The 27,268-nt window shown below is 40.9% G+C and overlaps 1 protein-coding gene across 5 annotated transcripts in view; it reads left to right on the top strand.

Annotated features, from left to right (window-relative positions):
• Positions 1-27,268, top strand: part of CFTR (CF transmembrane conductance regulator) — a 96,999-nt gene that overhangs the window by 8,324 nt on the left and 61,407 nt on the right. For all 5 annotated transcript variants that reach the window (XM_064142069.1, XM_064142071.1, XM_064142068.1 and 2 more), the window contains 10 exons: positions 4,915-5,025; positions 6,285-6,396; positions 12,879-13,094; positions 13,946-14,035; positions 16,040-16,203; positions 16,675-16,800; positions 19,343-19,589; positions 22,575-22,667; positions 23,435-23,617; positions 25,928-26,119. In XM_064142069.1, coding sequence (XP_063998139.1) covers positions 4,915-5,025; positions 6,285-6,396; positions 12,879-13,094; positions 13,946-14,035; positions 16,040-16,203; positions 16,675-16,800; positions 19,343-19,589; positions 22,575-22,667; positions 23,435-23,617; positions 25,928-26,119 — 1,534 coding nt within the window. The remainder of the gene's footprint in view (positions 1-4,914; positions 5,026-6,284; positions 6,397-12,878; positions 13,095-13,945; positions 14,036-16,039; positions 16,204-16,674; positions 16,801-19,342; positions 19,590-22,574; positions 22,668-23,434; positions 23,618-25,927; positions 26,120-27,268) is intronic.

Raw genomic sequence — 27,268 nt, 5'->3', positions numbered from 1 at the left:
TTAGCACTGTTGACCACCAAAAAGAGATTTGCCCCATTCCCTTGACACCCACCCCTCAGATATTTGTCTACATTGCTCAGATCTCTCAGTCTTCTCTTCTCCAGATTAAACAGCCCCAGGTCTCTCAGTCTCTTTCCACAGAGGACATGATCAAGTTCCCCAATCATCCTCATGCCTCTTTCTGTAGGCATATGCTGAAAGTCTTGCAAACCCTCTTCATAGCATCACCACTCTGTTACCTTGGTATCTTCGATAAATATTTGAGGCATATATTGTGCTTGTCTTTGCTACATAAATGATTATTTTAAATACATTAAATTTACAATTATGTTGATTTTAATGAAGTGAATTTCTGCTAAACATTTAGAGATTAGATAAAAACCTGAGCAAGTTTCACTTTGCAAAAACTGGGCATAAAAAGGCAATCTTTCCCCAAGAACTGCTGTGGAGTAATCCTAATTAAGATTCGCTGCTGAAATCCTGGGGTTTCAGCACAATATTGATTATTCTTAAAATGGTGCTGCTCACAGCTAGGGGCAGAATCAATTTCATTGCAGCTAAATATTTTTCCATATCAAATAACACCTCCTGGAGAAGAATTGTTTATTGGCAAATAGATGGAAATCTTAATCTCTGTGATTTGGCTTAAAACAACGAAGCAGAACTTAGTAAGGTCTGCGTTTACCTGGCGTTGTTGAAGCTCTGCAATAATGATGGGTAAATATTAAACTCAAAATTTTGCCCTTTTATTTTTAATAAGGGAGAAACACTGACATTTTAATGTAGTTTTCAGAGTATGTAACATGTTATTACAGAAGGTTACCCTCTGAAACAAAGTAACTGCCACTGCACTCTGTTGAGGGTAACCAAGGTGCAGGAATTCGGCTGCCGTGCGTGGCAGTAGTGCTCTGTGAGTATGCTGACTTTTCTCACCAGAAAGAATCAGATAGAGCTAAGCTCACCCTTGGTGGCTACATTGCTGGGTGCTCAGAGAAGTGAGCCTGTGGTGCAGACACTCTTCTGGACAAAGTTTTGAGTATGATAAGATGGCCACCTCCAGTATAAAATAAGCAACAATTTACAATGTGTTCTGCCACCAGAGGGATTGGGAACTTTTGGGAGCGGATGGGAGTGCAGAACCTCTGACAGTCTAGTCTGGTTTTACCCTTTGGGAATGCACATGGTACCTCAGTCTTTTCCTGCAGTCAGTAGGACTTCTTGTCTTTACAAGCACCTTGTAGAAATTAGCCTCCAAAGAATCATAATCATGACGTGATTATATTCCCAGTCCCTCTGTCCCTTTTAACTGTTAAGGGATAAGATAAAGCTAGAGGAATTTTCATTCTCTGTCTCCCTTAGAATTTAGGTCCTGTTCCTTAGGAGATGCAGGCAACGCACCTAACTACACAATCACAGAATCAACCAGGTTGGAAGAGACCTTCAAGATCACCCAGTCCAACCTATCCCCCAGCCCTATCCAATCAACTAGACCATGACACTAAGTGCCTCATCCAGGCTTTGCTTGAACACCTCCAGGGATGGTGCCTCCACCACCTCCCTGGGCAGCCCATTCCAGTGGCAAATCACTCTCTCTGTGAAGAACTTCCTCCTAAATACTGTGTAGAAGTGTCAGTACTTCATAAGTGAAAGAAACAAAGCTGTGGCCACTTTGGAGCTGCTGAATAGATAGCGTTGTGCACAAGACACTGGTTGGAACGGCATCAACCTGATCAGAGACCCTTGCAGGAGAGCTGCTCTGCCTTGTGGGTCTTGAGTAGTCCTGTCCTGCTGCTCTGTCACTGTCCAGACACCCTGTGCTTCTTGACCTGAAGGGCCTAGTGGAGCTGGGGAATCCCTGTGTCTGGTAGGAAGATCTGGGCAGTTGGCTTAGCAACACAGAGGCTCCTTCTGTCTCCAGTGACATGCAAAGCAGCCTTAAGGGAGAGTCAAATCCTATTGACAAGTTAACAGTCTGTGTTAATACTCTCTGGAAAGCAAAAGACATCTGTCCTTTCAGTACAATTTGCTTGAGTGGAATGGGACTGAACAGGCTGGAGAAAGAAATAGCTATAGTAGGAAATCTGTTATGTATTGCCAAAGTGAATGGCAAAGGAAATGGTCATTAGAAATCCACCAAAAGAGATGTTAAATGATATATTATGTATGTGATATTTACATGTCAATCTTGTAAGGTATTTTTTGCTACAGGCAATCAATAATAGAAGTGGAACTTGTTTTCCTTCTTTTCTTCTTTCCTACTGTACACCCTTGAAAGTTGTTCCCTGCTGCGTTCCATGTGTGTGTACCCATAATAACATTCCTAGTTAGTGGCAAAACTGACAGCACTACAGGTTTCTCTTTGAAAGAGTTCATTAACTGCCAGCCAGTAATCCGGTGGCATTTGCTAACGTAATGCTCTAAAGCCAATCTGTTTCCCTTCTTTCTTGCTCTCTTCCTTTGAAAAGAATTTTCTTGTTCTCAGCAACCGCAACAAGTGAAAACTCAGAAGCAGCCCTGGCAAATCGCTTCTATTAAGCCAAAAAAACTGGAACAGCCATAATCACTGACAAACTCTGACAGAGCTGTGTTAGGTGGTGATAAAGAAACATTGGTAAATACAGATGATATTGCAGTTAAAATAAATGTGTAGCCATTTTGCATTGTGAAACTCTGCAAAGAATCCATCGAATAGCGACCAACTGGATGCTACTGGAATATGGCAAAAGCTGAAGTCTATGAGGTATTTATGTATTCTAGGTCTAAGATACTGCTTTTAATAAAATATATGCTGCCTCTCACACTTCTTGACAGCATAACCCTAGCAGCTGCTAAAAAATCTGCCTTGAGCCAAACAGCACATGACAGGCCAACTCTTCCCATGATTACCACTCCAACCTGAAGCCACTTGGCACAGCTTGCAAATTGGCTAGATCTAGTTAGGGAGGGACTTTCGAGCCAGGCCAGGGCAGCTGATAGATTAACATCTTTGTGCAAGCCCTGCCAGCAGCCTGCGGTAGGAACTTGGCTGTGGACTAGGAGGACCCTGTGGAAAAGTGTCAGCGCTGCTCCTTTAGATGTCTGGAGGATTTAATCTACCATAACTGCAGTTACCACGAAAAGCAGAGAGATGAGTACTGCATTAGGCTTGTATCAAACTTCCTGCCTTGTGAGAATAGGATGGATATGGGGCCACGTTATTTAGTTATCACTGATAAGTGCACCTGGTCAAGCTCGGAGTAGAACAAGAGGGGAGCAGTAGATCTGCTAAACATTCTGCATTCCTCAAATGATTAAACAGCCACTTCACTCGTTTTTTAAAGGTGGCCACATTTTGTTACTTCAGGCAGTGGCAAAACGCCAGAGCAGGTGCTAATCAAAAGTATAAATAAAATCAAATGTGTGCAAGGAAACAGTGCAATGAAAAATGTTTTCCCCAAACACAAAGACTGAAACTGTAAAGCATGTCTCTTGTCAAGATAAGTCGAGAATTGCTTTTTGCAGCCTCAAAACATTATTAAGGGACTCGGAGATGTTATTACTTAGCTATCATCGTGGGAATTAAAGAGGTTGCTTAGGAAGTGCTCTTGTGCTACTTGCAGTAGTGGTTTAGTGCCCTGTAACTTGCATTCATTTTATCATTGCTGATATATCTATGTATAGAGAACTTTCAGTGAAGCCCATCCATGAGAGTTCCTGTTCCCAAAGGACAAAGATTAGCCATTTCTCCATAAGATGTGTACAAAATCAATAGCAACTGGTCCTTCCTGACATCGGGAGCTGGCAAAATGCAAACTGATACCTGACTTACCACTTAGAGTGACCATTAAGAACTTTAGCATTATCTGTTCTTTCACGTTCTCTACATTAAAGTTTTCTTCTCATCCATTTTTAAAATATCCCTGAAAACACTGTCCCTCACTTCCAGTTGAAGTAAATCTTGTGGATGTTTTACCAGTCATTCTCTCCCAGCTGCCTTGCTGTCAAATACCATGAATTGTCTGTTATTTCTCAGCTACAGCGCTGTCAGAAACTGAGCTGGAGCCTATGTGATTCATCTGAAACCATGATATGACTGCAGAACTTCTCACAATCATGCTTCTAATGCTGTGCTTACCAACACAGTTTTGTGAGTGTAAGGCAGAGTTGCACTGTGCTATGTTACAGCGTCACAGTATCAACAGGGTTGGAAGAGACCTCATAGATCATCAAGTCCAACCCTTCACCACAGAGCTCAAGGCTACACCATGGCACCAAGTGCCACGTCCAATCCTGCCTTGAACAGCTCCAGGGACGGCGACTCCACCACCTCCCCGGGCAGCCCATTCCAGTGCCCAATGACTCTCTCAGTGAAGAACTTTCTCCTCACCTGAAGCCTAAATTTCCCCTGGCACAGCCTGAGGCTGTGTCCTCTCGTTCTGGTGCTGGCTGCCTGAGAGAAGAGAGCAACCTCCCCCTGGCCACAACCACCCCTCAGGTAGTTGTAGACAGCAATAAGGTCACCCCTGAGCCTCCTCTTCTCCAGGCTAACCAATCCCAGCTCCCTCAGCCTCTCCTCGTAGGGCTGTGCTCAAGGCCTCTCACCAGCCTCGTCGCCCTTCTCTGGACACGCTCAAGCATCTCAGTGTCCCTCCTAAACTGGGGGGCCCAGAACTGAACACAGTACTCAAGGTGTGGTCTAACCAGTGCAGAGTACAGGGGCAGAATGACCTCCCTGCTCCTGCTGACCACACCATTCCTGATGCAGGCCAGGATGCCACTGGCTCTCTTGGCCACCTGGGCACACTGCTGGCTCATGTTGTATTGCATGTGTGTGTATATGTATGTCCATTCAGGGTGTGACAATGCAACTCCAGAAGTAATGTCAGAAACTGTTTGGCTCTTTTATATATATATAATTTTTTCCCCTCTACTTAGATGGACAAAGCCAATATTGAGGAAGGGTTACAGACGACGGTTGGAGCTGTCAGATATTTATCAAATCCCTTCTGCAGACTCTGCTGATAATCTTTCTGAAAAGCTAGAAAGGTATGGAAGATTCATGAAATAACTTTGTTGCAGGAACCACATGGAAATGTTTGTGAAAATCTGTTGCATTTAATGTTTAAGCAGCACAGGGTGCAAGCTCATTGGCTGGTTTAAGTGTCTTCAGCAGTTGTCCTTTGGAGGTAATTGGGATCCCTGGTGCAAGTGTATCACTTAGATGACCTAAGTTACTATATACAGTTACAGCTGACATCTACTCTTTGAGCAGGCTAGACTCAGCTTTAAAGTGAATTCCCTATTCTGCTGTTTTTTCTTCCCAAAATATCCTTTGTTTGAGTTTTGGCTTTGTTTTGTTCACTAAAAAAACATATTTTCTTTTGATACCACTGCTGAGAGATTGTTTCTGCAGCAGTCATACCCTGACTTCCCTCATTTAGGCTTCCTCTCGTATCTGCCCTATTTCAATTGGTCCTAATTCAGAAACGGTGCCGCACTTGGGATTAACTCTCACAGATACAGGTGCCTAAACCCAGTGCCTCTATTCACTCCTCTGGTGTAGCCTTCCCTGGTGTGCTGGGGACAGCCCAGGTCTGCACTTTTGTGCCAATCCAATTAAATTTAATTGCAGTGTGACACGTATTCAAAACTGGTGAAATGTGCCGAGAGCATTGTTATGCTTAATGCATTTTGATGATTTATAATTGAAATATTCTCCTTACTTAGCTGTTAAAAAATGGAAAAAAAGAGAGGAAATTCTTATGAGTGCTTTAATCTGTGAATTGAATTTTGACTAAACATATGCTTTATGTATATAATATTGCTTCTGATCAGCAATTTTTTTTATCCAGTAGAAAATTATTGTCCCAGCAATACCAGTTTAAAAAAAGAAAAAAGGAAAGCAGTACAATAGTTACATTTTTGATGCTTTGTTGGTGTTTTCTTTATTGCAGACTGGAAGAGCTCCAAAACATTTATTTGCCTATTATTTGTGCTTTGGTCTTAAGTACAGCGGGTTTCTTTAAAACATACAATGTGACCTTTTCATGAATTAATTCCCTGTGGGGTGATGTATGGCTGAGTATTTAAAACTGCCAAATATGTGGCTGAACTAGGTTTGAACTTCTATTGATCTACCAAGTCAATGAAGGCCAGGTCTTTGGGGTCTCTGCAAAGCTTTCTTTCATTAGTCACCTTAGCTAAATCTCCTTGGATATACTTGAGTGAATTGAAGTATGTCAGAGCCATAGACCCATGTATTTGCTCATGCAACTTAATGGTCTTGTTTTTTGGTTCCTTTTCAGAGAGTGGGACAGAGAGCTGGCAACTTCAAAGAAAAAACCCAAACTTATTAATGCTCTGCGACGATGCTTTTTCTGGAAGTTTATGTTTTATGGAATAATATTATATTTAGGGGTAAGAGTGTTTTTCTTTTTGTTTCTTTTCTGCAGACTTTCAGTGTCCTGTAAATAGGTACAAGTGTTAGGGATTAATACATTAATGCAGAATACTGTGAATAACTAAAGATTTTGCTCTGTGTGTGGCTTATAATAAGAAATACAGAGAGATATTTAGAGACTTTAATTTAAAAAAAAAAAGTGTTTTCTGACAGTGTTTTAAAGGTGCTAAAACATTAATCCTAATATATGGTAACGTTTTGAAATGTACATAGTGCTAGGTGCTGGTGTATGCTTCTCTAAGTGCAAGTGGAGCACCCAAAGCTTTACATCACTGCTGAAACCAGGTTTTTTCTCATGCTTCCATTTCTTTTAAGAATTCTCTAAAGAATTTCCTGCCCTTAAAGTAAATAATAGTGTGATGTCACATGATTTGATCAGCTTTGTCAAAGTGACTACCAGCCAGATTGATAGTTAATTGCTTTATTTGGGCTTATGTACGCAACAATCAAGTTATTTTTGTTACTGGTTAACAATTCCACATAGAGAACCACGTGAAAAGTACTTGGATCTCGTTGCTGTTTCTGCCACAAAGTCTGTGATCAGAAATCTGATGTGAAATTCTGAATTGATTATGTTTATCATGTTTCCAACATGCTAGATAAGATTACTTTGTAAGTGCCAGCTGCTTGACAGTCCTATCGCTGAGTTTAAGAGCTGTGAGAATAGTTTATTATTGATGGTGTCTCACCAGATCTGTTGAATGGGCAAACTGAAAACTGCAGTTAACAAACATGCACATTAAATATCCATGTTATTTTCAAGTATCTGCAATTTAGAGGTAAAACTGAGATAATAACACTCCATGCTGCTTTGTTCAAAATGCTGAGGTAAGAAAACCTGCAGTTGTAATAGCCTGGATGGCCCAAAGTTATCAGAGGTACTCAGACACTGTTTTCAGATGTGAGATGGATCTCTAGGCTAGATCTTTATTTTCAGAAGGCTGATACAAAAAGGAATTAATTCCACTTGCATTAGTATTGAATGTGGTCTGGTTTAGCTGTACTTTCAAGACCTGTGGATTTGACAGAAGTGGAGTGCGAGGGAACATCTCCCTAATATGATGAGGAAAGGTTGAGGGAGCTTGGAGAAGAGGAGACTGAGGGATGACCTCATTAATGTTTATAAGTATGTGAAGGGTGAGTGCTGGGAGGACAGAGCCAGGCTCTTCTCAGTGATGTCCAATGATGGGACGAGGGGCAATGGGTGCAAGAGTCCATGTAAACACAAGGATACACTTTTTCACAGTGAGTGTGACAGTGAAAAATCTTGGAAGTCACAAATAAATCGACAGAGATTAAATTTTCTAAGAAAATGGAAATTGCTTCCTGTTAAAAGGAAACATTCAGATACTTTTTATTCTACAGTAAATTTAGGATGTCTCTCAGCCTGTCACCTTGCTTCAGGGATTAAAAAGATATCACATAGGCATTTAGGCTGTTCCCACAATACAGCTCATAAAGAACAATTCTGAAATTTCTCAGTGCCAGGAGTTGATTTTAGAAAATAAAACCAAGAGTGAAAACGTTCTTTACATTTTATCACTTTGCTTCTTTCCTGTGGATAGAGGTGTTCCCAAGTGTGGACATAAAATCTGACTAAAAACAGAGGAATCAAGAAATTAGCTCCCAAACCAACTTTGTCTCCCAGTTCAAGTCTCTCCCACTTGTCAGACTCTTGTCATTAGTGAAGAGCCTCGTCTATCTTCTCACTGCCACTTGCCTTAGTCTGAAGTTGCCACTGATGCAGATCTGGCCCAAAGACACTTGCTATGCTGTGCTGTGCTTATCTTCTCCATACGAAAGGACTGCACAAAGAGAAAGGAGATGAGCTGATCTTTATGATACCCTCTGTGTTCGCTGTGGAGGGCTTTTCTGTCCTCCGTTTGAGCACCATGGAGGTATGACAGGAGGCAATGTGTCTAGAATGGAAGATGGTGAGTCAATTAACTGTTTAAGTAGGGCAGTTAACCATCTAAGACAGGGCTTGTTCTCCTATTAAGGAACTGTGTGTTAATCCTTCTCTTTAAACTCTTTCATGTTGTTTGGTAACTTCTTTGTGATGAGAGGCTTTCTTTGTGGATTCCTACCCCACTACTTTTATATACCCATGTAATCTCTACCTTCCAAATTCTAAACTTTTTCCCTTGCCAAGCAAGAAACTCCTTATTCCTGACAGTTTTGTATTTTAAATAAACCCAGCAGTTCCACGAATGTAGCCTATCACAAGTTACAACAGATGTTCCCACAGCATCTGCCTGCTGAAACTTCCAGGGTCATGCATTCCTGTTAGAAGTTAAGCAGCATCTAAGGGTTTTTATAGGCAGTTTTAAGGATAGCTTCCTTTCCCCAGTGTACAGGCAAGCAAAGTGCATGTGGGCACGCACGTGTGGGAACTGTGCAAGGTTTATTTCTCTGTGTGGACTTTTCAAAGGGCACAGAACTTTAGACCAGGTGAGGCTAGAACAGGACTGCAGGATTTTTGAGTCACAGTCTTCATTTTCCACTTAGGTAAGAAATTGCAGATGTGCAATTCAGCACACAGTAAAATTTTGCACCTTTCACAATGAACATGGAAATGTGAGATCTTTGTTTAAATTCTTGGTTCTGTTATCATCAGTCTTCATAGTATTGAAAGCTATAAGAGGAAAAACTTGCTGCTGAAGCTGCTGGTGTTCTTTTCAGGCTCTGCTCACGGAAATTAACGGGAGCTTTGCCATTAAATTGAATGGGGACAGGATGTTGTGCCGTACTGGCATAGGTGCAACCAAGTTGTGCATTCTTTTGAACTTCACTTTCCTTTCAACTCTTCTCTTGTCTAATCCCTGAGCTGTTCTCACTGCACCTTTCTTGGAACACGGTTTCAACTCTGCCAACATCCCTGCTGTTTGTGTAGTTGTTGCTGCAACTGGCATCACAGCTTTGCTCTCATTAGCTCCAGTAGTTTTTCTCTCTCCCCCTTTCCCCTCACACGCCGTAGGTAATGATGTTATTGCAGGGTGGACACATGCGCTCTGGCCCCCTAGAGTACTACAGCTCTCCCTCATAAGCAGCGTTGCGTTAGGCAGGTTGATTTGATGCACTGAATGTATCTGCTCCCCTGCTGTTTGCGACGGCTTCCACACTTCACCTCATCAGCAAATGCGTCTTGCAAGTTAAAAAAAGGCTGCACAGCAGCGAAACAAAAATCCTGTTTTTTAGCAGCTGATACCAGCTAACAGATTGCATTCTTTGCTGCGAGGATCAGTTTGATTCTACTTACAGTTTTCTTTGACATTCATCCCCATGAAATGTATATTTCCACTCAGGCACAGCAGCTGCTAACGTTAACTTAGAAATGGTTTTACTATCATATCCCAAAGGACCCTAATGAGGATTTCCTGAAGTTCTTGCATAGAGGTCATGGGTGTGAGTGAGAAGGCAGGGAAGGATATGAAAGTCCTGAAGCACTTCTTGGGCATATGCCAAAACAGAGATGTGCATTATTGTCTTTAAATGCAGAGTGATTGAACATATGGGGGATACACACAATGTAAAAGTTCTAATTGCATAAGAATAGTCTTACCAGCTCAGATTAGCACAGTATCCTGTGTCATGCTCTCATTTCTCTTCAGATCTTTGCTCTATTAATTAAGATTTCTATGAGAGGGATGTTTCTGAGTTTCTCAGTGGGCTATGATAGATGCAGAGTAAAGAGGGACAGGAGAAGGAAAAACATAAATCTTGAAAAATGTATTTTCTGTCAGGTTCATTAATCCCCCCCTTTCTTTTTTTTTTTTAGTCAGGTCATTCTAATCAGTTTATTTATCCATATTTATATCAGTGGGTAATTTTGAGGCCACAAGAGAAAAAAAGGGGTAGCTCTGCTTTCATCTGTCTGCAGATTTGTATCTTCAGAAAGCAAGCTGATAAATCTCCACTGCAAACCAGCAGATTTTTATGCCCCATGAGATAGAAAATGATTTGGCTTATTGCCAGTCATTATTCTACCCCTTAGTCTGTAATCACCTTTTTTTCCCCCAGTGAGCTAGGCATGTATGCAATATCTTTATAGTCATAACAAACACAGCAGCAGAGTGTGGCATTTTCACTGGAATAAGAGTAAATACAGGGGAAAAAAACCTGTCTCTTTTAAGTCTATATTTGAAAGCTTATCTTGAAATCTCTGAGAGTATGAAAGCACTGCATTGTCCTTGAGAGGTGACTGTTTCATATTTTGTGAGTTTTTGGGGAGTTTTGTTTTGCTGCTTGGGGATGCATATGGTCTAAGCACAGCTGACTTGGGTCATGTGTGTTTTAATAAACATCCCCTCCCTTTGCCCACTAATAACACTGAAGTCTTTGTCAAAACTGGCTGCAGATTTACAGCATTTGTGTTGAGACAGAGTGGTGTTTAATTTGGGAATTGTGGTGCATAACACAGGTGTCCTATTTGAGATGTAAAAATTCATCTCTTCCATGGGAAAAGCTCCACCAACAGTGACATTTAAAAGGAATTACAATACAGGTTGTAGAAGTACTTGGGATTGGTCTTGGAGAAGAAATCAAGAGGAACCCAGAGGAGAAATAAAAGAAAATTAAAGGAGATTTCCCCAATCTATTTATTACTGTAAAACATTAATTACAGATGAACTTTGCTGGTTCACTTCTCTCTGAGTCTCTGTATGGTGGTCTGTGTGAATTAAAGGCTATACTAATAACTTAATGACAGAATTTAACACATATGTACAAAAAAATTATACAGTTTCTTGCTATTTTTGCAGTATCAAATGCTTTCTGCTGAGAACAGAAAGAAGAACTAGGCAGCACTAGGTATTTTTGTGCTGAGTACAACAATGAAGCTAAAGGAGCACATACATGCTTCATATCTTTCAGATGCTCATGCAGAAGGTGAAGCAAATCATTTGACCTCAGGACACTGAATTTTTTGCATTGTTTGAGGAAGGAATAGGGAAGGTGTGCTAATTTGAGGCAAATTGGAATATTTTAATGAGAAAAATTAGATTATAGGCTGTGAAAAGGAAACAGTGGTGATGTCTACTTCACTCATAGTCTTGCTGAGATGTATAAAAAGAAGAACATAAACATAGATAAGACAGAGTGTGTGTCTCTGTTGGAGTTGGTGTCTGTGCTTTTCTCCCTGGGCGTCCTCTGTATAACTAATCCTTCTGTCTCTAACCCCACCTTACTGATCCTCCAAACTCACCTGCACATTAGGCAAACTGGCACAAGGTAGAGGGGTGGAAAGGTGGTTGAGAGCCCCTCCTGGGGGCTCTGATTTCTGGGAGGGGTGTTGTGTTTCTGTATTACCTTTAACTTGTGCATTGTTGTATATAGCTGTAAATATTGTACATACCTGCTTGTATATTACGCTAAGCTGTAAATATAAAGCTTCATTCCTTAACTTTCAGCCAGCTGAGTCTAGTTTGGGTGATTTCATAAGGGGGGGGGGGGAGGGGTGGGCAGGTAACTCCCAAACCATTACAGAAGGAAAAAATGGGCAAGAAGCAGAACTGAAAAAGAATGAGTTTATGGAAGTGAAAATATGAGGGTGACGAGATCGTGAAGGGACATGGAAGGCAAAGGTGAGATAACGCTAAGAGAGTTTAATCGCAACAGAAAAGGAGGCTAAGGCTGAATGTAATAGCAGATGAAAGTCAAGTCAGGACCATAGCAGATCATTTGGATGGCTTGTGGTTTTGCAGTCTGATACTACCTCTTTCCTCGCCTACTTTGGTTCTCTACCGTGTTGCTCATCCTAGGATGGGAAATACTGAACTGCCAATGCAGGAGGGACTGGTTTGGCTTCTCTCTGGGACCTTTATTAAATTTGCCTCAGCTACCATTTAAGCCCTCTCATCCTGCTTTTGGTGCAATCCTGGATGCAATGTCTAGAACTGTTTAATAGGATGATCCAAACTGTTTATATTTTATGATGCTGCTATTTCCTCTTACTTTATGTCTTAGCTATCTCCTTACTGTATTCTGGTGGTGAACATTTCAGGAGCAATCTGTCTTCCTGTATGTCTGGTAAAGTGTACTGAGAACTGTTCCCTAGAGGCCAAAAGAGAGATGCTACCTGCTAAACTGGATTCTGTTATATGATGTAGTTAATCCATAATCCTTTGCAACTCTGAAAATTAAATGTGCAAGCTAATTTCAGTTATCACTTCCATAGGAAATGATCAAAAAAAAGTTGCAAACTAGAGTTGTTTTAGCAGAGTTGCAGGACCATCACAGAGTAAGACAGCAGTGAGTTGCTGTTCTCCTGTGCAACTCCTCTGAAATTACTGCAACTTTCTTTAGTTTGCATAGCAAACAGATCTGGCTCCTTCATTTAAGATGTAGAGCTTGGTAAGAGTTGAAATTAAAATGTTAACCTTTTTGGAAAAAAAATCAATTAATTGCTGACCAAAATTATTTTCCCTATTTTTATCTGCAGGAAGTAACAAAATCTGTGCAACCACTTGTGCTAGGAAGAATAATAGCTTCTTATGATCCAGACAACTCTGATGAAAGATCCATAGCCTACTACCTGGGCATTGGCTTGTGCCTTCTCTTCCTTGTGAGAACACTGCTCATACATCCTGCTGTATTTGGCCTTCATCATATAGGAATGCAAATGAGGATAGCTATGTTTAGCTTGATTTATAAGAAGGTAATTGTTTAATTTACACTCAAAGCCAAACCTCTGTCTGTAGCCTACATAATGTTTAGGCCAATTTGTTGAAAGATTGATAGATTTATTAGCCAAGGTACACAAAGTACACAAAAGAATAATGTGACTAACATCAGTTTCTGACAGCTCTCTCTTTCCTAAGTTCTAAGCATTAAAGACTTGTCTACAGCTAGTTTGACTGGATATGTGGTGAAATGCCATAACTGTTCTGTGCTCCTATTATGCACTTGTATTTCAAAGGAAAGGGAGCATATGCTGTTGGCCAGAGCACATTTTCCAAAGCAAAGCTTTAAACAATGCATATAGCATAGAAGGAATTGAGTTTGAACGATACTGTGTGCAATCTCTGATGGAGAGATCAACAAGATACTGATGCATCACGTGTTCACCAACCCCAAGATTAAAAAAGGCATTTGGTTTTGCCAATACCAAAGCAGCTAATTTAAACAAGCATGTTAGTTACTCTAGTTCACAGCTCACTGTGAAAACAGTTCTCAAATATATTTGCCAAGACAGGCACAGTAGGAGACTATTGAGGATGCACAGCAGCACACAGCATGCATGCCTAATTAAAACTTAGATTTGCATATATATCTATATGCATAAAATATTCAACAGAAAGCAAGGACTAAGTCAATAAATCAATATTTGTAAAGCAGTTTAATGACTACATAAAATTCAAGTGACATAAATAACAAGTTTAATGAGACTTCCTTTACAGCATAAACAGATAAGTGAATTGTTATATGTACTACTGTACCATTGCTTATTTTATCTGTATTTGTTCTGGTTTATGGGAATGAGTTCTGTGGGTTTGTTTTCTTTTACAGATATTAAAACTGTCAAGCAGAGTTCTAGATAAAATAAGTACTGGACAACTGGTCAGTCTTCTTTCCAACAATCTGAACAAATTTGATGAGGTATGTCATCAGTTGTTTTATCTACTTGGTCATCCACCAAATACAAATGCAATGCTCCAAGTGCTTCATGAAAAATATTAAGGAAGGAAGGGGCATAAATGATGAACCACACCGGTTGCTCGTTGTAGATATAAAATGAATCACTACCTTTAGAAAATATGTTGGCATGTGGTCATGGAAATGCTTGTTCTGGTGCTTAATAACATCCTTTATCTCCTATGCTGATTAGTAGAGGAAACCTAAAAGAACAGGTACATCAGAAAAACATGTTTGTTCTACAGTCCCCTGAGAACTTGCCAGGAAAACTCTGGGTTACACAGTTAGTTTCACAGAGGTCAGAACTTGCTGCTTCAGTCCTTCCATCCTTTTTTACTGAACACTGTACCTGTTTACTAAAGTGACCCATTCTGTTCATATCATCGAACAAGTGATGATGTTCAGCATCCTGTTGGTACTATTACCCACTGTCCTAAAAGTTAGTAAGGGTTGATGTAAACCCTTATTAGGAATCATTCCTAACACATACATCTTGCAAAATATTCCCAGAGTCTCCTGTAAAACTTGTCTTTCATTAAAGACAGAGGAAAAATCCCTGGTAATGGCTTTGAGGACCATAAACTCTACTAACTTCTGTTTAGTATGTGTGTCTAATTGTCCCACTGACAGTGTGAGGTTTGCTTCCTATGAATCATAGAATCAACCAGGTTGGAAGAGACCTCCAAGATCATCCAGTCCAACCTATCTCCCAACCCTATCCAGTCAACTAGACCATGGCACTAAGTGCCTCAGCCAGTCTTTTCTTGAACACCTCCAGGGATGGTGACTCCACCACCTCCCTGGGCAGCCCATTCCAATGCCAATCACTCTCTCTGGGAAGAACTTCCTCCTAACATCCAGCCTGTACTTCCCCCAGCACAACTTGAGACTGTGTCCCCTTGTTCTGTTGCTGGTTGCCTGGGAGAAGAGGCCACCCCCCACCTGCCTACGACCTCCCTTCAGGTAGTTGTAGACAGCAATGAGGTCACCCCTGAGCCTCCTCTTCTCCAGGCTAAACAACTCCAGCTCCCTCAGCCTCTCCTCATAGGGTTTGTGTTCCACGCCCCTCGCCAGCTTTGTCACCCTTCTCTGGACATGTTCCAGCACCTCAACACCTCTCTTGAACTGAGGGGCCCAGAACTGGACACAGTACTCAAGGTGTGGTCTGACCAGTGTAGAGTATAGAGGAAGAATAACCTCCCTTGTGCTACTGTTCCTGATGCAGGCCAGGATGCCATTGGCTGTCTTGGCCATCTGGGCACACTGCTGGCTCAAAGAACAAGATCAGAAACTGTAGACATATGGCTGGTGCTGTAGGCTGTATTTACTTTAAGCACTATATTACTACATAGAGAAATATAATTTAGGACCTAACAAGCTAGGACAAGCTCTCCATCACCGCAATAGTGTGGCTGCAGTAACACAGACCTCTGTGTAATCTGATCACAGGATCATATCTGTCTGATGTGATCATGACTGATGTAGGCAGCAATCTGAAATTAGCTGTGTTCACACAGTGCTCATCTCTCCACCAAAAGTAGCATTTGCCTCCTGTATCAGATGAAATCACTCTTGGGAGATTATTTTGTGTATTTTTCTCATCGGGCAGTGGTTGAAAAGGCCAGCATCAATGGCAAATTCTGTTTGCTTTCACAAAGCCAGGATTTTAACTTGTGCAGATACACAGCAAAGAGACAACTGCAGACTGAACTTTACCTTACATAAATCACACTTCAGGTGTGGAATGTCTATGTGTTACGGCATTGTCACCATAATTAACACCCAGAATGCTATGTGCTCAGGATCACATATCCTCCTTCATAAACTCGTTTTACTACTGGAAATATTTGTACCATTCTTCACTACCTTCTTCAAAGTGTCACTTTAATGACTTCTTTCTTTCCATGTAATTTTCAGAGCACATCCATAACTTGTATTACTATTATTTTCTGCTGTGGACTTCCACAGGGTCTTGCTCTGGCTCATTTTGTATGGATTGCACCTTTACAAGTGGCACTGTTGATGGGACTGCTCTGGGATATGTTAGAAGCCTCTGCATTTTCTGGACTTGCTTTTCTAATAGTCCTGGCCATCTTCCAAGCCTGGCTGGGACAAAGGATGATGAAATACAGGTGATGAAGCTGTTTTAAAATATTCCAGTGTATTTGTCTGAAACTTTCTGGTTTAAGAAGCATATGCCACTGGATCCAGACTCTCTCATGATGACATTGTTACAAAAAGGGACTCTCAAGAGTGTTGGCAGCTCTGCGAAAACCACAGCCAAGCCTTTACTTATATAGCGGCAGCTGTCTAAACTTAAAACGAAAGGCCTAACATGCAGTGAATAGTGCTAATGCTTTGTAGAATTAAAACTTCTTGTTACTGACTCGATTTATTCTTTTCAGAGCTTGTTTTTTCTCCTTAGTAAAACAATTACTCTGTTTCTAATAATTGCTCTCACATTCTTCGCGATAATTCTGTTAAAATGTACATTTCAAGCACAGGCTTGTAGGGGAAATGTTTCCATAAAACACCAAGAGATAAAAACTAACTTTACAAGATGAAAAAGATGAAGAGCCACCTACTGCCATTTTACTTTGTAGGAATAAGAGGGCAGGAAAGATCAACGAGAGACTTGTCATCACATCAGAAATAATTGAAAACATTCAGTCGGTTAAAGCCTACTGTTGGGAAGATGCAATGGAGAAAATGATTGAAAGCATCCGTGAGTAAGTGTTCTCATTTGTTAGTCAATTTGTTTTATGTGATTGGGGGAAAAAAAATGTATTAGATGTTTATGAACACCATCTGTGATCTTATTAGTTAAGGCAGAAAGCACATCAACAACTCCATAAACTAACTGCATTCCCATTCTGCAGCTTGGCTGCAATTCCCCCTCCCCTCCCCCCTCCAATTTGTCAAGTTCATTACAGAAGAGAGAATCATTTTTTTGTTTTAATTATTATATGCTTCCTCATTCATTGTAATGGTATTTCCCTGGTGAGTTTGCACAGGTAAAACAGTTGTGGCATCTGTGTTTGTTTCCGGCCAACCCTATCCTCACCTTACAATAAAAAGCTCTTTTGTGATGGGTGCTTAAGATGTTGCAGACTTTCCTATTCTGTGGTGAAGGAAATAGTATGAGTTCTCTGCAGCCATTCTCTGAGAAATGCAATAAAGCTGGTTTCAAATGTTGCATGAAGGATTAAAGTAGTGCAGCTTGTACCATTCATCCTCCATAACTGCATTCACATTTATTATCTGTAGATAGCCTTGGGTAATGCTTATTTCTTTAATATAAGAATTGACCTGGAAGTGCCAGACCTGAAGCAGTAAGGAGATAAAAGCTCTAACCTAGCTATCTGAGAGCTATGAGAAGGATATCTTTGTTATTGACAGGGAGTCCTGAGGGAAGGAAGAAGTGACATATTGATTGGTGGGTGACACTGCAGTAAAGCTGTCACATGTATTTGTTTAGTCCTTTACAGGGAATTAAAATTCTGTGCCAGGTGTGTTATTGGGAAAATAAAGTAAAAGCAAAGAAATGAAGGTGTCATATTATCACATAATAAAAGAGATTAAATGGTATTGTAACACAAACACTTCATTGTTCAGCTGATTTCTGAAAGACAACCTAGGGAAAGCAGAGTCATTTTAGAAGAAGGAAGATCTTGAGATTGGTAATGATCTACAGTAAACAGAGAAAACTCATTCTGAATCTAGGTTGGGAGTTCTAGCTTGAGGATGGAACCAGGTTAGGATTCCTCCGGTCTCACATGCATTGCATTCAGGAAACGGGAGATCATATCTTCTGAGAAAATACTGTAGAAATTATGAAATAAACTTTAGTCTACAAAATGGTCACAGAAACATGGAAAAGGAGGAATGCCACTTTATGGTCTATGCTTTCTACAATAATTTGTGGTGTATTTTGTAATGCTGGAACTAATTTTTATTGCATTATGAATGGGTTCTTAAAAGGCAAGTGTGTGAGCAATACGACAGGATCAAAGTATCTCTCTTCTGCTTCTCTGCAGCAAAATAACACATTTTTTTGAGTGATGCAACAGGTCACTTGCTGAAAATACCACGAGTATGTCATCCCATGAATGTCAGGTTCAGCTGAATTTTTGCTTTACTGAACCAGCTCTGCAGGGCCTCTCAGTCAGTTGACTTGTCAAGCTGGTGGGACCTGAGAGTTTGTGCTTGAAGCCGTATCTGTGTTTTAGCAATAGTGCATTATAACTCAGCTGTTACCAAGCCATTTCTGTATGCAGTCATCTTCTGATGTCAAACAGTTTAACCAATTTTAGTGAACCATACAGACTTGTGCTCTTAGCTCTGGTAGACTTGACCTACCAGGACTAGCCATCCTGCAGGTATAACTCTGCTGCAGGCAAACTCTCCTGGGGAGACTTTAAAGGGACCAGTATGGACTGCCTCCTGTGTGCCCTCTTAGGTGGTAATTAGCTGGTAATAACTGCTCCTAACAGCTGCCTGAATAAAACATACCTGCAGTCATATGGGATTTGCAGTGTATTCAGCAAAATGAAAACCCACCACACCAAACACTTCCCCTGAGACATAGGAAAGCACTAGGGAAGATGAAGTCCAAGGCTGGAAGTATCTACACTTTTGTCAGTGGAAGTCACATCTTTATATTAAGCAAAGAATCTGAAGCTCACATATTTGTACTGATTCCTGCAGCATCACTTCATGACCAGACACAATGGTCTGTATATGCAGGAGCCTCATCCTGTCCCTTGCATCACTTCTCCAAGTTGCCATACTGTATCAGCATAACCTGTCCTGGATCATAGAATGATTTGGATTGGAAGGGACCTTAAAGATCATCTAGTTCCAACCCTCTGCCATAGGCAGGGACATCTTCCACTAAATCAAGGGAATCTACATGATCACAAGAACAGGAAGTGATGCTTTTGGGAGTGCATTATATATCACAACATTATATGCTTAAGTAGGATTGTGCCAGGAATTGTAGAGGCTTGTGGTTTACAAGGTATCTAAATGATGACATAGATGGTTGTTATTTTGCCTGATATCCCTGAACATTCATCTCAAATTTTGAGTCCACCTTTTTTTTTTTTCCTGTTGAACCTTGTTTTTTAACTGCAGTGCTAGAAAATAAGAAGGATGGGATGAGCCTCTGGGTTAATTGTTTTACCAACAGTTCCATTCAAAACATTTGTAAGATGTAAACTGTAGACTCTTATATTAATTATTTGTTTGTTTGTTTGTTTTTTTAAACAGAACTGAGCTGAAACTTACCCGAAAAGCTGCTTATGTGAGATATTTCAACAGCTCAGCCTTCTTCTTCTCAGGCTTTTTTGTGGTGTTTTTAGCTGTACTTCCATATGCTGTGACCAAAGGAATTATTCTCCGCAAAATATTCACCACCATCTCCTTCTGCATTGTTCTTCGAATGACAGTGACCAGGCAGTTTCCTGGGTCTGTGCAGACCTGGTATGACTCTATTGGAGCAATAAACAAAATACAGGTAGGGCACATACACTAAAATCTTCCCAACTACGTAAGCTAATTCTTTATAGCGTGTTATCTTGTCACTTGATCAACAAAAGCACACAGCATTTGTGCAGACTTTTGGAACATACTATATATTGCTTTGACTGTGCACCATGAAATGTTGCTATCAATCTTCATGTTATGTGGTTCCCCAGGCAGCATTACCACAGGACTCTCATGCTACCTGCACCCTGTTTAGTGTTACTTAAATCGTGGTATTTTGGTGTCTATTCTCATTGCAGAGTAAGAAAAATGATAAAAATGTATCATGAGTTGTGGTGCTTAGGAGATCTTTTTCCTTCATAAAAGGAAGTACAGAATTAGTATGTGTTTTATATAGCAGAGCTTCCAGTAGGTACAGCCACAGATCTTCTTTTGGAGAAGAGGAGGCTCAGGGGAGACCTTATTGCTGTCTACAACTAGCTGAGGGGAGGTTGTAGCCAGGAGGAGGTTGCTCTCTTCTCTCAGGTGGCCAGCACCAGAACAAGAGCACACAGCCCCAAGCTACGCCAGGGGAGATTTAGGTTCGAGGTGAGGAGAAAGTTCTTCACTGAGAGAGTCATTGGACACTGGAATGGGCTGCCTGGGGAGGTGGTGGAGTTGCTGTCCCTGGAGCTGTTCAAGGCAGGATTGGACGTGGCACTTGGTGCCATGGTCTAGCCTTGAACTCTGTGGTAAAGGGTTGGACTTGATGACCTGTGAGGTCTCTTCCAACCCTGATGATACTGTGATACTGTGAAATTTGTGACTCTTATTTTTTTCCATCATACCAGATTCTGGCTTTTCCAAAAGGCTGAGTAAGAAGTTTCTGGTCTTGCAAAAGACAGATGCCTAACAGTATGCTTTCTGCACTGAGGGTTAAACTACTGTATCTTCTGTCATAAAACATAAATGGAAAAAGAAAAAAACAACCAACAGCCAAACAAACAAAAACACAAAACAAAAGAAAACCCCAAAAACAAATAGAATCCAACCCTATCCAATATGGAAGCCATATTAAATACCTAATGCCAGGCTTCATACCTGGAATAGATAAAATGACTGCCCAACCTTGGTGATACTGTGATACTGTTTTCCTACCTATTAGTGGTGAGAACAGCAGGAGATTTTGCACATCTTATGCAAATGTGCAACTCATTCATTGTGAGTAGTAAACATAATTAAGGTACTGGTCAAATAATTATTATCTACCTTACCTACTGAGTCAGTTGTCCATATATCAGCTTGAGAAGCTTATCTGTAGAGCCAAATCAGGATGAATTCTCATGAATTCTCTCTGTTTTTTCCTGTGGTTTTGAAATCACTCCTCATGAAAAGAACTTGTACTGTATTTCAGGGAGAAATCTTAGGCTTCTCCCTCCTGGTTTTTAGATTTTTATAGTAGAAAAAATAGATTTTATTCTATCTAATGCGATAAAAATGCCTAATATGGAACTTAAATCAGAAACCTGAGCATTAATATGGAATACAAAGCAGCTGTCATATTTTATGGGCAGAAAATTTGAGAAATCTGGCCAAAAACTTTTCTATTCAACATGCAGATGTATACTTGTAGGCAGTCCTTGTGCTCTCAGGTTGCCTAGGCATTAGTGGAGGTATCCTCTCTCTCCTTGTTCCTGAAAGAGTATATCCAGTGCTCTGTCACAGAACTGGCAAACCCAATTGTCATACAATTGCCCTCACTTTGCTGTGTCCTTGTCTGGGGTTATTAGCTCTGTGGGTGTTCCAGAACCCATAAATAATCATCTCTTTGTGGCAGATTCAGTATTGACTCCACGGACAGACTGCAGACAACACTGATGCCCTTCATTTGTCAAAAGAAACAAACAAAAATAATAAACCACTCATATTTTGCAGCTATGTGCCCTTGGTTATTGTATTTTACCTGTAGCTGAAGCCATGTTTTCTAACCCATGAAGTGTTTTGGGGTTAGTGTCCTTCCTCTAGCTACAACTGCCCCTGCAACTCCACTGGATCACCCCACCAGCGTTGTTGTGAAAGCCTAGCTATGATTTTTTCCCTTTAATTTTTACTTTTATAAGCTGCATGTTTTGCCTGAGCTCCCTGCCCTCTCAGTCATCTGCTTTTTACCTTCTCCTTGTTATAACTGGGAAATTCCCAAGCATACCATAAAGAACTGGTGTTCTGCCATATCTGCTTAGTTTGTCCAGTGTACTGCCTACATAGAGACACTTAGCTCTACACACACATTTAAAAGACAATTCAGAGGAGATGTTCCCTCCAGACTGCATAACCTTAATAAAATCATGGAACAAAGAAGCTACCTTTCCTCAGTATCATACAGTTACTCTTTTTTCCTGACACAAGCATTGGGTTGCTGATGCGTGTCACTTGAAATTACACTATTTTAGTGCTGCACTGGCTGGGATCATCATCTGTCTTCTTGGGGTTTTTTGGTTTGTTTGTGGGTTGGTTTTGGTTTTTTTTTTTGGTTGGCTGGTGGCTGTTGTTGTTGTTGTTGTTTGGGTTCCCCCCCCCCCCCCAGCATAGACATTGTTCTAACTGTTATAAACTCTTACCACTTTGGAACAGGCAGATAGCAGCATGTAGTTGCTTTGACTGTTTAACAGAAGGCATCCTCCCACTTGCCACTCCAAACCCAAAGCTTTATTTGAAAGGGTTTAAGGTGGAAGGGATAATGGTGCCTTATATAAGCCCTGCAAGTACAGGAAATGGCAGGTTTTGATAATCTTTCTAAACCAGAAGAACATGCATTTGTGGTTATGCATTCAGTAGCAGTGAAAGAATTGTTAATTTCCAAAACATTTCCTTCTGCATCTGAAAGAAGTATGAGCTATATTGATGTCTCTTTTTAAGATCCTATAACTCAGTAACACCATTAGAAATACTAGGTAGTGCTCAATATTGTCAAGTGTGTACTCTTCATGCAGTATTGTCAGTTATCATTTCTTCTCATCTGCTTTCATGGTGTTTCTAGGATTTCTTGCTGAAGAAAGAATATAAAACCCTGGAGTATAATCTAACAACCACTGGGGTTGAGCTGGACAAAGTAACAGCATTTTGGGATGAGGTTAGTACTTTCACTCCAACTAAATTATAACACAGAGTGTATTTGGCTTCACTTATCAGCAGACAAGTAACTAACACATGATATCTAAGTACCCATGTTTGAGAAACTTTGGAGGAGACCGTTTAATAAGTGCTGAGGTCTGCAAAAAGGAGCTATATCTGATAGAAGCCTGCCTGGAAACAATCAAGCTGTGGCATGTGTAATCATTGGAAAGCAGTTCTACAACAGGCAAATTTTGTTCGTGTCCACAAATTTAGGAGCAAGTTCAACACCTACAACCACCTGAAGGGAGGCTGTAGCCAGGTGGGGGTTGGTCTCTTCTCCCAGGCAACCAGCAACAGAACAAGGGGACACAGCCTCAAGGTGTGCTGGGGGAGGTCTAGGTTGGATGTTAGGAGGAAGTTCTTGCCAGAGAGAGTGATTGGCATCGGAATGGGCTGCCCAGGGAGGTGGTGGAGTCACCATCCCTAGAGGTGTTCAAGAAAAGACTGAATGAGGCAAAAAAAGACTGGATAATTTAGTGCCATGGTCTAGTGGACTGGCTAGGGCTGGGTGCTAGGTTGGACTGGATGATCTTGGAGGTCTCTTCCAGCCTGGTTGACTCTCTGACTCTGATTCTATGATTAAGTGTGTACATATATATCTATTAATGAGCATATGTAATTACAAATATAATAAATGTTATACATTGTATATCTGCATGTCTGCATATACATTTCATTTATTGTTTTACATGCATACAAATACATATCTCTGTGTGGTTGCAGGGAGTTGGAGAGCTGTTCATAAAAGCAAACCAGGAAAACAACAACAGCAAAGCTCCTAGCACTGACAACAGTCTCTTCTTCAGTAATTTTCCCCTTCATGCCTCTCCTGTTCTTCAAGATATAAATTTCAAGATTGAGAGGGGAGAGTTATTAGCTGTTTCTGGATCTACTGGAGCAGGCAAGGTATTTCTATTTCTGCTGTTTTAACAAAAGTCCTAATAATTTTAAGAAATAATATTGGGTTGTTACCTGTCTTGGTACTGTATTCTTGCTGTGCTCACTGTAAAAATGATGGCTGCAGTATGAATAAACTGTAAGGTTCAGTAAAATGGCTGAAGCTGGTGGTTTTCTGAGGAAAAACTCTGGTTTAGAATAATCATCATTTGAGAATCTCTAAATGTTACCAGTACATTTAATTTGCAGATAACACATCTGATTAACTTCATTAATATTAATTAATATTACCATTGAACGGCAAATCATTAGATGAGTCTTCCACCTTCAGTGAGTTTTCTGAGTAGGCATGCAAGTCAAATCAAATATTCACTATGTGTTTGTTAACTTTACTTTTCCTGTTTAACATCATTGGTGAAAGTATTCTGACTTCTTTTACTTCATGGGGTAAAATGTTTTGTCTACTGGAGCAAAGAACTCACCAACTTCAATATTATCTCAGTATCATCAGGGTTGGAAGAGACCTCACAGATCATCAAGTCCAACCCTTTACCACAGAGCTTAAGGCTAGACCATGGCACCAAGTGCCACATCCAACCTTGCCCTGAACAGCCCCAGGGACGGCGACTCCACCACCTCCCCGGGCAGCCCATTCCAGTGTCCAATGACTCTCTCAGGGAAGAACTTTCTCCTCACCTCAAGCCTAAATTTCCCCTGGCGTAGCCTGAGGCTGTGTCCTCTTGTTCTGGTGCTGGCCACCTGAGAGAAGAGAGCAACCTCCTCCTGGCCACAACCACCCCTCAGGTAGTTGTAGACAGCAATGAGGTCTCCCCTGAGCCTCCTCTTCTCCAGGCTAACCAATCCCAGCTCCCTCAGCCTCTCCTCATAGGGCTGTGCTCAAGGCCTCTCCCCAGCCTCGTCGCCCTTCTCTGGACACGCTCAGGCATCTCAATTCCCTCCTAAACTGGGGGGGCCCAGAACTGATTTCATAAGAAAACCCCACATATTGTGCAACTTGTCAAATGATCTCTGGGCTTGACAGCATGGAACTGTGACTTAGACAGGTTTTTAGATCTTTGGCTCTACGTCCTAGCTTTGCTAACTGTTTATTAGTGATAAGAACACCAGTGGAATGGCATTGTAACATATTTTTCCTTGTATTTCTCAATTGTATTCTTTGATCTAGTAGCCAGTGCTGTGTGGCAAGGTTACTACAAGCTACTGATTAACTTTGAAATTATAACATGTCAGTACTGAAATTGCAATCAATTCTTTTATGAAGGGAAGTGCTAAATATCCTTAGGTCATGTATTCACGTAAATGACTTAACAGCTATAGAGGAAAATTCAAATCACACTGAGCAGTTTGTGAGTAATTGTATACGTATACACATAGAAGTTGCATTTTTCAAGGCAATACAGATAGAAGGCTTGTAAATGCTAGCCAAATTGTAAACATAAATTGTGTTGTACAAAGAACAAGCCAAGCAGTCACTGACAATCTTAAAAGTTTAATTTCTCCGTAAATAATAATACCCTAGGGGACACAGTCTCAAGTTGTGTCGGGGGAAGTATAGGCTGGATGTTAGGAGGAAGTGCTTCAAGCACCTTTCCCAGCTCTTACTTAGGGTTTCCTCCTAAAGCACAACTTGCCCAAGGCAAGAGGACGCTCAGGGGGGACCTCATTGCTGTCTACAACTACCTTAAGGGAGGTCGTAGGCAGGTGGGGGTTGGTCTCTTCTCCCAGGCAACCAGCAATAGAACAAGGGGACGCAGTCTCAAGTTGTGCCAGGGGAAGTGCAGGCTGGATGTTAGGAGGAAGTTGTTGGCAGAGAGAGTGATTGGCATTGGAATGGGCTGCCCAGGCGGGTGGTGTTCAAGAGAAGACTGGCTGAGGCACTTAGTGGCATGGTCTAGTTGACTGCATAGCGCTGGGTGCTAGGTTGGACTGGATGATCTTGGAAGTGTCTTCCAACCTGGCTGATTCTATGATTCTATGTCTTGCAGATACTCACATTTTTACCTTGTAAAATTACTAGAAGCTTAATTAAAAGGACAAACTCTTGCAGCTGCATGCCTTTTATACAAGACATCTTACACAATTTTTACTACTTGTTGAAATAAGTTCCTCTCATTTCAGAGGCCCTTCATGTGTAACATGAAAATCTCCAGCTTGTACCAGATCAGTGCTTATAGTGACACACTTTGCAAGACAAGTGTGCCATTTAGTTGACACAGTAGAGTGACTCTCACCTTGTTTAGCATTTCTTATGGTTGTACACATCTCTGATGTATTAATCAAGTATTAATGATTTTTCAGACTTCTCTTCTGATGTTGATAATGGGAGAATTGGAGCCTTCACAGGGTAAAATTAAACATAGTGGAAGGATATCCTTCTCGCCTCAAGTCTCTTGGATCATGCCCGGAACAATAAAGGAGAACATAATTTTTGGTGTTTCTTACGATGAATACCGGTACAAGAGCGTCGTCAAAGCCTGCCAACTAGAAGAGGTCAGTGTCCTAGCTAAGGCTTGTGATACAACCCACATGAAAAACCCTAAACAAAAAGTCAGGGAGTGGACCTTTATATAGAAGTGAGACATTTCTGAGGTTTAAGGAACTCAGCTTGGTATCCCGGTTTTGTAGAACTGCATGACAGTCTGTTGCCAGCTCCTTAGGAAACAACAATGACGGTGCCAGCATTGGTAGTTCACACAATAGGAGCTTAATAATCTGGCCCAGACATTATAAGGTGACTGCCTTCTCAGTCTTGTCTGCTAGGTAAACATTAATGCTAAAGAAATTATGTGAAAAGTATTGTTCCTACAATTATTTTTCCACGTTTCTTCCCTCTAAAGAGTTTCCTTAAAATCTTGAAAGTTAACTTGTTCTGCTTCTTCCTTTTGCAGTTCTAAAGTGTCTCCAGAATAATTACAAACCTTAATTATTTAGAGGAAAATCTTGGTTGAAACTGAATTTTTCTGTGTATGGAGAAAATCCTCACAATGGAACTTATGGCGGGATTGATCTTTATGTGACATGCAGCTCTCAGTTAGTACAATGATGTGGAAATGCCCTTGTGTGTGTTTGGTGTTGTCAGAAGGTAGTGTAGGAAAAGATGTCTTTTCACATTGCAAGATAAAAAAGGAGTGAAATATTTAGTCCTTTCCACCCTTATTGCAATAGTTTAAGATTATGCTTTTTGACTGTTACATATGGACAAAACCAAATAGATGTTTACTCTACCAAATGGGATCTGTCTTTAGGCCACACAGCGAAACATGTTTCCTTTTAGTGCCAGTCAAGCAAGAAAACAATAGGCAGTCTGTTTAGCAGTGAGATGAGGTTACTGTGCTTTATCTCAGAGGAGGGTATAGTTAAGCGATAAACTAATCTTTTCTTGTATGATTATGGCCATTTCACCTTGTGTTTGCATTGAAGTTTGCTGGGAATCTGTTTTGAAAGCTTCTGTAGTCCTTCACTCTCGTTGTAAAAGACGTAGCTAGTGCCAAAGCTCCAAGAAACAACTGACTTCATCTATTCAAAACTGTCTTTGTCCAAAGAGGCTTCCCAGACCAGCTGTTCATAGGGCAAAAGGTGGTTATCGAGCTCAGTCAAGCCAGCTTTGATCTGTGTGGAATGATATGCTTCACCTCCTAG

Source organism: Pogoniulus pusillus, chromosome 4, assembly GCF_015220805.1.
Source record: "Pogoniulus pusillus isolate bPogPus1 chromosome 4, bPogPus1.pri, whole genome shotgun sequence".
Classification (NCBI taxonomy): Eukaryota; Metazoa; Chordata; class Aves; order Piciformes; family Lybiidae; genus Pogoniulus; species Pogoniulus pusillus.
The sequence above is the reverse complement of the archived record's forward strand: the minus strand, read 5'-3'. Positions and strand labels throughout refer to the sequence as shown.